Raw genomic sequence first — 11,694 nt, forward strand, 5'->3', positions numbered from 1 at the left:
AGTGTAGCTAATTTTAAGGGATTTTTAATTGCTGCTGTGTTCCAATCTAAACTTTAGATTTGTACAAAAGTGAGTGATAAAACAATACAACTTTATTAATTCAAAGCTTCATTATGGGATCTGATGTAAAAACAATCATTGAAACAACTGATTTAATCTTTTCTTTATCTTATTCATCAGAAATTTTGAGGACTTTCTGCATGAAGGTCTGGTAGAGTATCTAGACGTCAACGAGGAGAACGACTGTCAGATTGCTCTCTATGAACACATGATCAACAAGTGAGTTGTACTTGTAATGTCTGTGTCACGCACAAAACCACGAAAGAAGTACAAATAAACCACCCAAAGAACACGTAAACCTGTGCTTCACTAAATTTCTTCACCTACACATTCAGAGTCGGGGGAACGACACCCGGCGGGAGCTGCAGCTCGGGAGATCCGTGAGATGAGCCTGAGGCACGTTTAGAGTTGTATCTGTATGGCAAGCAAAAGGCGTCAATAATCATCAGGAAAAGCAGCGTCAAAAACGACGTGTCGGCCATAAAAAATGCAGCTTTTTATGCATGTTTTAAACGTAGCACATAAATTACGCCGTCTTGTGTTGTCCCAAAATGGCTGTAAAAAGCAAGTTAACTATCACGTGCAAACTGCACATCAAAAGCGCCATTCTATCCCGTTTGTGTCACATGTGCGCATCGGAAATGCCGTTGCGCTTGAATAAAATTTCTATGGTTGAAGGGCTGTTTCAGATGTTTGCCGTGGTCGACTGGTTAAGGCAACTGCACTTGAATGTGAGTTTGACTCCATGGCATTGCATAGCAGTTGCTTAATTTTTATATCTTTTGCTGACTTTTTGCAACAGCATTATTTTGATTGTAGTTGCTGTTTCCTTTTGGCTCTGTTTTTACAAGTATGTATTACAATATTAAACTATTAAAATATAAAAATAAGCTTTCTTTGTCTCAGACAGTTAGAAATCTCTTTTTGTATTCATCAAATTACCAAACCAACATGCTGCTACACCAGAAACAGTTGATTTCCGTTTAAAAATTGTGAAAAATCCATGGATGAACAAATCTTTCCTAGTAATCTGATGTCTATGTCTAGCACCATCTGGAAGTTTACTATTGTTAATATTTACACAAAGTCCAGTTTCCATGCCCGTTTTGGGACAACATAAGATAGCGTACCTTTAAAACCAGCGTTAAAAGCGGCATTTTTAATGGTTGATACTTCGTTTTTAAACTGGTTTTTCTGGTGATTATTGACCCCTTTCGCTCACCATACATTTGCGCCCACTGTACCTGACTCCCACCTGCGACCCATGTTCCGCGCAGTGCTGGGCATTGCTCCTCGAGAGACCCGCTCTTGGTTGATTTATATATCCGTCTCATAGTTCATGAACCGTGCCTGATTATATTCAATTCATTAGTGATTCTTGTGTCAATTATGTAATTTTATCATGAAATGTTTGCCATATACGCAATAGAAAAGTTATACATCAGTGGTAAGTGTGTGGAAATTTTGTTAGACATATGTGAACATACGAGGAAGGGCTGTGGAAACCCAAATTTTGCTTAGGCATTTTGCAAAAATCACGCACTATTCCGTAAGATTTACAAAATAATTGCATAAACTGCATAATTCTTAACCAACCAAAACTTTTGAACGGCTCAAATTCATGTAAAAATCTAGCGGCCGAAACTCTCAACAGACATCTGCACACAGCAATGAACGACGAACCCAAGAAACACTTATGAAAGATGTATGTCGCACATGTATCACAAAAGACTGAAATTACAAACGAGAATAATGCGCAAAATGTACATAGTGGCAGTGTGACACGGCCTTTAGAAAACCCCCTGGTGGTTTGAGTCAATCATTACACCGTCTTTCTATCTTTCCGCAGAGACACGACTCACTTGGAGATCGAGCCGTTCACGCTGCTCGGAGTGTGTGCAGGCCTCATTCCCTACCCCCACCACAACCAGTCGCCCAGGAACACGTACCAGTGTGCTATGGGCAAGCAGGCCATGGGTAAGGCTTAGCAAAGCCACCACTTTATTTCATTGTTACATCAGAAATGTTTTTAAGTTCAGTTTAGAGTTTGGACAAGTGAAAAGCCATTAGAAATAACAGCATGCTGCCCCCCCACCCCCCCAAAAAAGCTTTCCTGCTTCATGTCAGAATACATTTGTATGTGTGATTGAGTGTTTGTCTAATGTGTGTGTGTGTGGGTCGAGGTGTGTATGCGCACGGACATCAAACATGGGGCGTTTGCGTAGGTTCTCCATTGTGCTGTGTGTGCGGAGGCCCTTTCCCTGCCAGTCACCCAGAGTGTCATTAGCAATTCATTGTGTCTGCTCTGGCAGTGCTCGGGGGGTCAGTGTGCTCAGCTGCAAAAGACCACAGAGTGTGCACCCGCAGCTCCTTGGTAACCAAAACTTCCCCAAACGGACCTGCTCGCATTCGTAGGAATCGAGCTCGCCCCCCTCCCCAGAGCGACACGTCCGTCCGTCCCTTCCTCCCCTCCTCCCATCTTTACAAAAACACTGACTGGAACTATATTTGGCCCAATATCCTCTGTGTTGTCTGTTTTGTATAGCCGGCTCCATACATGTGCAAATCTGGTTGTGTGGCTTGAGCCTATTATCACAGACTCTCTGCTTGTAGGCTGATTGTTAAGTAATAGCATCTGACAAATGTCAAAGCTGCCGGGGAGGCCGGGCTTTATGCCGTAACTGGCTCCTCTGTGAGCTAACTGGGCTCCTTTACTTACTTTAAAGATTCAATCAAATACTACATAAATAATTATACAAAACAATGTATTTTATTACAGAAGTCTTGCATTTATTTTGTGTTTCCAGGAACTATTGGCTACAACCAGAGGAACCGTATTGACACCCTGATGTACCTGTTGACGTACCCTCAGAGGCCCATGGTCAAAACCAAAACCATCGAGCTGATTGACTTTGAAAAGCTCCCTGCGGGTCAGAACGCCACAGTGGCAGTGATGAGCTACAGCGGCTACGACATTGAAGACGCTCTAGTTCTCAACAAAGCCTCACTTGACAGAGGTGGGAGTTTCATAACATTTTAATTTGGGTCAGAAACGATTTACGGTTTAACCTTTGTGCTTCCCAACAGGATTTGGTCGATGCCTTGTTTACAAAAATACAAAGTGCACACTGAGGCGGTACACTAACCAGACTTTTGACAAAGTCATGGGGCCCATGCTGGATGCTGTCACACGCAAACCTCTTTGGAGACACAACATCCTGGATGCTGATGGCATTTGCTGTCCTGGTGAGTACCAGCTGACAGGAGGAGGCTCAAGTTTTGTGTCAAACTCTCCTGCAGCCACCACTTTTATTATTTTATTTAAAGATTTTTCTCCATATTACTCAATTTTCCTTTTTATTGGCTTTTTAAATTCATTTGAATTAATCAATTTCAATTTAATCTTTATTTATAAATCACTTAACAACAACCAATGATTTAACTACAGATTATTTTTCCATCAATTTATTGTTTGGAAATTGCAAAGAAGCTACAATTGACAGGGCGGTAGATCCCTGCTTCGCTCCATTCTGCTGCGTCCACCCATAGACGAATAGATCTATGTATGTCTTCATTTTCCTCATCCAACCTGGAATCAGGCTCAAAACCGTACAGATAGACAGTTGTTGTGTTGCTCACCATTTTAGTTGCACTGCAAACGTTACGTTGGGATTGTGAGAGCTTGCAAACATATAGATTATGGGAAGTGTGGCAGGCTTGCTCTGCGCCCGACACTCAGAATTCATATCTGATGAACTCCTGCTGCTCCGCAGAAACTATGTCCTAGAAAACGACACAGATTTAAAACAGCAGAATCATAATTAAAAATTTGGAAGTTTTTTTGAGTCGTAATTCAATTGACTATTCAGTTTGCAGTTTGATCATGCAATTTGAAAATCACTTTTGTAATTAATGATTCAGTACTAAAAATTATAATTCAATATGAACATTTTAATTGTTGCACTGTACCTAAATTACTAATAATACATTTCAAAATTTAGGTTCTTCCAATCTTAAATTACAAAAACGATTAACATTTCAGATGACAAACATTTAAGTGTGTTTAGTTAATAATATCTTGAATTATTAAGTTATTAAACATCCAAAATATCCTTTCAGATCATTTTTTTAATTATCATTTTCTAAAAAATGTTTTTTCTTTTTGTATTCATCATGAAATATGGAAGAACTTGTTACTTTTGTTATTAAAAGTTTAAAGAAGTTCGGAATGTTCTCGTTCTAAAAGCTGTTACTTATTAATTTTAAGTCATTTTTGTTCTGTTTTATTTATTCCTCAGTTGTTTCTGAAGTTTTTTTGTGTCATTTTGAATTATGTAAATTTTGGAAAATTTTTTCAACACTTCTAACGTGGTTTGCTGTGTTTGCACTGCTTCAGGTGAAAGAGTGGAAAACAAGCAAATTTTGGTGAACAAGTCGATGCCAACTGTCACTCAGACACCACTGGAGGGCAGTGCCCATCCAGGCCAGCCCCAGTACAAAGACGTGCCCATCAGGTGAGTTTCAGCCCCCGACACCATTAATCTTTTTGTTCAGCTGTAAACGTCTGAATCTTCAATGATCGTCTCCGTCTGCAGCTATAAAGGCTCCACGGACTCGTACATCGAGAAGGTCATGATCTCCTCCAACGCTGAAGATGCCTTCCTCATCAAGATCCTGCTGAGGCAGACCAGGAGGCCGGAGATAGGAGACAAGTTCAGCAGTCGACACGGGCAGAAAGGTGCAATCCTGACGGCGTTGACACGTCAGAACTAAAAGCCTCCACCTCTAAGGCAGAAAATGACTGTATCAGCAGAGGAAAACCATTTGTCGGCGGCTGTTCCTGTCACTGCCCCCCGTCCGCATCTCTCAAGAGCTCCTTTCAATTAATTGGCTCTTTGTCCTGTCCCAGACTATGCAAATTTATTACACCCCTGCAGTATTCTGCTGCTACTGGGGGGAGAAAAAAGTGTTTACAACCTTCATTGTTTTGCAGCACCTCCCCTAAAGAGGTCTTCTATGATGTTTTAATCAAAAAGCTAACTGGCGCCATGCATAATTTACTCTCTTCATTAAGGGCGGTGGGCGCTGGGCGGTCATCTCGGGGTGGGACAATGTCCTCTGCCTCAGATAATGATGAAGATGAGGGTCGCCGCGGGGTTAGCTTAACCTGACTCAAGCTCCCAGATGTGCAACTGACAGACAGCTGGCCTTTACACCAAAATTTACAAAAAAAAAAAATATTAAAACTTTTTGGCCCCAAAACTTAATAACACGACTTTATCTCAAATTTTAGTGTTTTAGTGAACTTGAATAGTAATTTAATTACAAATAAATGTGGCTGTGGTGATGGATCTCCCCGCTTCACGTGACTTCTCTGAACCAGCGGAGCAGAATAAGTTAATTATTAACCAGTCACACACACACACAGCTGTGGTGGTGGTGGGGGGGTTTGTGCAGGGGTTGTCAGTATTTGGGTCTCATTGTGCGAAGCCGTCAGTATGGAGCTGTATGAGCCGTGATGGAGGGCTCTGGACCCTTGCTGTTGTCTTGCTTTTCTCCCCTGATTTCATGCCTCTTTTATCATTCACTTTTACACAAAACAAACAACACAGAGCATGTCTGCGCTTGGAGCCAGCTCTCACTTTCTTCACCGCTTTCCTCTTCCTCCTTTTTCCCCTGATGTTTGGCCTTTTTTCTTTCTCTGAGTTTCTCCTGGCGCTGCCTTACTCGCCTTTTTCTCTTTTCTTTTCACCTTCTTCCTGCTGTTGGACGACTTTCCACTAAATGGCCGCACTTGTTCCCTCTCAGCATCCTGCTGCAGCATCCTGTAAAGGCATTAGCTGTAGCCGAGCGCCGGCCTAATGGCAAATTTTCCCCACGTGCACCAGTTCAATTTCTCCGTCTCCGGTTGATCCCTCACTTCCTCCGAATGAACTGCAAGTCATGGGTGCGTAATCCTGGTCTCCCTGTCAAGCTAAGCACCTTTCTCTACTTCCTGCTCTCCTTCTCTTTGCTCCTCATTCTTCTTCTTCTTTTTTTTCATTTGCAAATGAGTCTACAATCAGTTTACCCTGGCCAGGGAAGAGTGCTTCAGCCCCTCAGCAAACATTTGCACTCGCACTTAAACTGCTGACTAGCAGGCAGCTTGTCCCCCTCGTCATGCCAGTCAAAAGAGACTGTCCACATGAGCGTGGAAATGCTGTCCTCTGCCAGGGGTCTTCAGAGATCCTCCTACAAACATCAACGACAAAATGGTTTCCCAAACCGATTGAAGCATCAACAGTCGAACGGAAATGGTTCTTTTCCCCTTAAAGTGGATCTCATTGTATGATTAATTGTAATTTAGCTAGTTTGATAAAATCCTTTCTGTTCTAATTCAAAAGGGACAAAAATCAAAATGTGCATGAACAAAAAAAGAGTTTTCTTTAAGTTTGTCCAACTTGAGAATTTTTTTTGTAGTTTCTTTCTTTTGTCGGTTTGAATTTGACCAGACTTTGTGCGTTTGCCGTAGGTGTTTGTGGGCTCATCGTGCCGCAGGAGGACATGCCGTTCTGTGACTCCGGCGTCTGTCCAGATATCATCATGAACCCTCACGGGTATCCCTCCAGAATGACGGTACGAGTCCAAAAACTGCATGGGGGTTTTCTCCGTTTCTTATAAAAAATAGATTTTTTTTAACCACAAAACCTGAATCTTAAGGGAGTATAAAGGCCGTTGTTTCATGAAAAATTGTCTTATTTTCTGTCTGGAAAAATAATTTTATCGAGAATGTATTGCATAAGCCGCTTTTCTCCTTCAGAATCTACTGGAATTACGTTGATCGTGCTGACAATTGAAAAGCTGCAGAAATTTTAAGAACATAAACGAGTTAATCATCGTTTTAGAAAACATATCTTGGTGACTAGAATTAGTCCCACTCCAGCTATATACTTTTTTCTATCGTAAAATTTTCCTGCAGTTTTTAATTATGATATGCTGTTTTTAGCTAAAACCAAAAAATCCTGTTGTTTTTTTAAGACATTTTCTGTAGTGCAGCGAGAACTTATTAGAAATTCGCCTCTGAGTTGTGGGCGGGACTATTGGCACAAAAGTTGGCCTCAGCCAATTTCCCATCAACCCTTTCTCTGCCGCTAGCTTGTAGTGACTCACAAGCCCAAGCTAAGTTTAGCGTAGCAAAAAAAAAAAGCTATCTAATCGTTCAGTTTAAAGGTTTAATTACATGAGTAATCTCCAAATGAAAATTAATATTTTTTTTTCTAGCAATAGAAAGGTAGCAAATGTTAAATTATATCTAAATTGTAGAGAAGTTCAATTTTGTTAAAGAAATATTGTTTTTAGGTGTAATAATTGGTGATGAGTTGTCTCAGAAATCTCATATAAATTACATAAAACACAAAGTTACTAGATGTATTGGTATTCTGTTTAAAATCAGTGATGGATTAAACAAAAATAAATAGTATCTTGTTTATCAGTTGCTCCATATCTTTCATAATGAACAGAGAGTTGGGGAAATGCAGGAAAACCAACTACTGACTCCTTGGTTAAACTATAAAAAAGCTGTTAGAATAGTTAACAGAGTAGGGTATTATGAACCAACAACTTGTTTTTTTTGTCTAAAAGTTTAAAATTAAAGGACATTGTTTATGTTAAAGTATTAGAAATTGTTTATTGAGTTATTTTACTTCCAAAATATACAGTGACTATTTACTTTAAGAGTTAGTCAGTATAAATTAAGAGGTCTTTATTACTTTGAACAGTTTTGAACTAACGTTAAGGCAAGATTTGTTTCAGTTCTTGGTGTGAAATTATGGAATGAATTGAGTGATGAATTAAAACTAAGTACTTCTTTTTTGCCATTAAAAAAAACACGTAAAATGTAGAAATGAGTACAAAACACATATGTAAGAGGATTTGATTTACTATTTTTACATTTTTTTTTTTTGATTGCCTCCATTTTCCTTGTTAAATTGATCAGCATAGATGTTGTTGAGTATTGAGGGAAAGGCATCAAACAAGCTTCTGTATCTGCTCCTGATCCCACACAATTTGAATAAGAAAAATACTGAGAAACACAGTTTTAATCTTAAATTATTTTATACATGTCCTCCATTATGAGAAAAACACTACAAGGACATGTTAAAAACACATTTTCATTGGAGTGGGTCTTTAGAATAGAAATAATTTCTTTGGAATATTTTTTTCTTATTTAAAGAAAGTTTTTCAGATTTTAAGATTTTTTGTCTTATTTCTAGGGAACATGTTTGTTGACTTTTACCAATAATTTCAAAAGATCTGAACTTTTTTTCACTGATTATCCAGTGAAGGAGATGAAATGCTCCGCTGTAATTAAACGGCTGATCTTAGTTCTGTTTTCACTTTTGGCCGCTCCTGAATCACCTCAGTCACTCTCCTGAAGTTTGAGCCGGCTCCTCTGAGACTAAACCCTCATCATCCGCTCCTTTCTCAGTTATCTTCAGCGTCCAGAGCACATGTCTGTAGACGGCGTTCACAAACAGATATTTGTTGCTGCGGAAACGTCTGCCAGCGCAGCTCGTGTCTGCAGCAGCATGTGGAAGTTAATCAGACGTGTGCAGCACCTCTGAACGGAAGGACGACGCTGAGATGAAACTTGGCGAGTCTTCTGGCTGCTTGTTGTCTCTCCCAACATAAAAAAGCCTGATGGATCTTTATGGCTGACGCTGTCAGTGTTTGCCGGCTGCGGTTGCCATGGACGGGACTCAGAAATGTTTGGCTCGAAAGGATGCTTCTGTAGCCTGAGAGTGATATGAGAGTAGGTGTTTCCTTTTATGTGGCGAGGTCAGGGGTCTTCTGGGTGCAGCCCCGGTGGAATTGTTGAAATCAGTCATCCTTGGAGTGCTTTTCCCACCCTGAAGGGGGAACATGTGTAATTGAAACTCGTAACATCAGCATTTGGTGCTTAGTGAGGATGTAAATCACAAAAGGATCCCGACTATGTTGTCTTTCCCGGTGTAATTAGGTGGGGAAGCTGATTGAACTGCTGGCCGGGAAAGCCGGAGTTCTGGACGGACGCTTCCACTATGGTACGGCTTTTGGAGGCAGTAAAGTGAAGGATGTGTGCGAGGATCTTATCCGTTATGGGTACAACTACCAGGGCAAGGACTATGTGACCTCAGGAATCACAGGGTAAAACTCAAATAGAAGTCTCAACCATGTTCCATTAATGTTGTGTGTGTGTTTTTTTCCGCTTGTTTCAAAGTACAAGGATCACTTATAATTCCAGTTTTGATCTGTAGGATTCATGACTACAATGTTCTCAAACATGTTTCATGTGCACAAGTACTGTAAGCTTAACATTCTGTCTGTTTATGCACTTTTATGTAATGTAAACAATTGTTTTTAGATCATTTTTTAGATCTTAAAAGTGAGAAAAAAAACTTTCATACTTAAGCCAAACATTTATTCTCAGCAAAGTTTTTGAGTTCCAAAAAAATGAATTAATAAATGTCTTTTGTGACTTTCCAGGGAACCCCTGGAGGCTTACATCTACTTTGGGCCGGTCTATTACCAGAAGCTGAAGCACATGGTTCTGGATAAGATGCACGCCAGAGCTCGGGGTCCCAGAGCGGTTCTCACCAGGTAATTTCATCCCAAAGAGTCTGTTCCAGGCCGGTAAGATCACATCTCCTAATGTTCACGCGGCACCAACAGGCAGCCCACAGAGGGACGCTCCAGAGACGGCGGTCTGCGTCTGGGGGAGATGGAGCGCGACTGTTTGATCGGCTACGGGGCGAGCATGCTACTGCTGGAGCGCCTCATGATCTCCAGTGACGCCTTCGAGGTGGATGTTTGTGGACAGTGTGGCCTGCTTGGATACTCCGGGTGGTGAGTTTACCTAAAAACGGATCTAAGGGGCGGAGCTATTGCCGGTTCTGAAGACATTGAGGATTTTGACATGAAGTCAGATGAAAGGAGAGAGAATTTTGCAGAACTTATCCTTACAAGAAAGGTGCATATTCAAGTTAGCTTCGCTAAATCCACTCATCTGCCTATCAAAAGAATACATATCAGGTATGGACATTTTTTTTTTTTGTCTTTTTAGATATTTTAGTTATTGTTCTATGAACTGCTACTTTCTGATTAGCTTCAAATTTAAGAATAGAATTGAGGATTTAAAAGAGTTGCAGAAGTTTTCTAATATTTAACAGTTTTCTCTAGAATTGTTCATCCTTATACTTTATCCAGATTTTTCTGGGTGATCTGCATATAAATTGTTGTCTTCAGAACTCTTTTTTGGATGACCATGGAGATACTCATCAGTGATCTTCTGGTTTGTCTCTTGTGTCTTCCAGGTGTCATTACTGTAAGTCGTCTTGTCACGTCTCCTCCCTGAAAATCCCGTACGCCTGCAAGCTTCTCTTCCAGGAGCTGCAGTCCATGAACATCATCCCTCGACTCAAACTGTCGCGTTACAACGAGTGAGAAACAGAAACAAAGTCTGCGTGAGTGAACGGTTAAACGCCCGAGAGGGATCAAGTTTAAGTTTAGAGCAAGCTGTTGAGTTCCTAAAATGAAACTGAAGTTTTTTTCTGTTTGGAAGTTTTTTTGCTCTTTTCCAAAGATGTTTTCTGAGTGTGTACATAATAAACAAAGTTATTTCTTTCAGCTACTTTGTCATTGTTTTTTTCTTTACAGCCTCTATCTTCTGTTTGAAAGACAATATCCAGAATCTATTGGTTGTCTCCTTTCTCCCTTTTGAAAACCAAGACTTGATCTTATTATAGACACGTCCTTTAATTACACTCCTTAATTTGGTTCTCCCACATTTCTTCATTGTTTCTCTGCTGAAGTTCTTTCTAAAAGAAATTTCTGACAAATCTTTGAAATTGAGCTCTGAAGAAGAGAGACGAAAATTCATTGATAGAAGTGCTTTGAAATTGTTTTAAAAGTTCATTTTTCTCAGTAGATTATTAAAAGAGTCAATTTAGTTCACATTATTTTTAACAGTATAAAAAAGATTTGAAGCTGAAATTTTTAACGGGAGCAATCTAAAACAAAAAATGTTGTACAATGCAACTATATTGTAGTATATCACACAAGCAAAAATAGAAAACCAAATTGTTTGCGAAGCCTTGGTTCCTACAACCCAAATAATTCAAAAATAGTAACATTGAGAACTTTGTTCAAAAATGTTTTTGGAAAAGCTGGCATGGTTATTTTATGAAATGTTTTAACATCACCTTAAAACCTCTTTAAACTCACCTGAAGATTTTTTTTGGCCTTGTATTATAGAAATTAATTTAAAAATCTATTGAACTTTTTTAAAAAAAAGTGTTCCCAGTGTTTTTTTTTTTAATATAATTGTGCAATTTTTGCACAAAATCAAAAACTCTGTTGTTTTCTCAGACATAGTTTTGGAAGGGCACCAGTAGCAAATTAGAAATTTGCCTCCAAGTTGTGGGTGGGGACTGCAGACAGGGACTAAGCCTGCCCTCATTTCCCATCATCCCTGTGTTTACACTCTCTCACTCTAGCCAACAGCCTCTCACAACCCCAACATAACCTTAATGGTTCAACAAAAATCACAATCATGTCATACAGTTTCAAACCAGATACAGAAAATGAAGACGTACATGGATCCATTTGTCTGCAAGT

General features: G+C 39.8%; 1 protein-coding gene across 1 annotated transcript in view; it reads left to right on the plus strand.

The window, feature by feature from the left end:
- Positions 1 to 10,704, plus strand: part of polr3b (polymerase (RNA) III (DNA directed) polypeptide B) — a gene marked incomplete in the record, with an annotated part of 28,720 nt that extends 18,016 nt beyond the window's left edge. Inside the window, 11 exon segments of the mRNA XM_024281602.2 lie at positions 181 to 279; positions 1,910 to 2,037; positions 2,868 to 3,077; positions 3,148 to 3,306; positions 4,457 to 4,574; positions 4,656 to 4,798; positions 6,572 to 6,675; positions 9,059 to 9,225; positions 9,565 to 9,678; positions 9,751 to 9,924; positions 10,392 to 10,704. Of these exon segments, the coding sequence (XP_024137370.1) occupies positions 181 to 279; positions 1,910 to 2,037; positions 2,868 to 3,077; positions 3,148 to 3,306; positions 4,457 to 4,574; positions 4,656 to 4,798; positions 6,572 to 6,675; positions 9,059 to 9,225; positions 9,565 to 9,678; positions 9,751 to 9,924; positions 10,392 to 10,521 (1,546 nt within the window).
- Positions 10,705 to 11,694: the final 990 nt, after the last annotated feature.

This window comes from Oryzias melastigma, linkage group LG6, assembly GCF_002922805.2.
Source record: "Oryzias melastigma strain HK-1 linkage group LG6, ASM292280v2, whole genome shotgun sequence".
Lineage (NCBI taxonomy): Eukaryota > Metazoa > Chordata > Actinopteri > Beloniformes > Adrianichthyidae > Oryzias > Oryzias melastigma.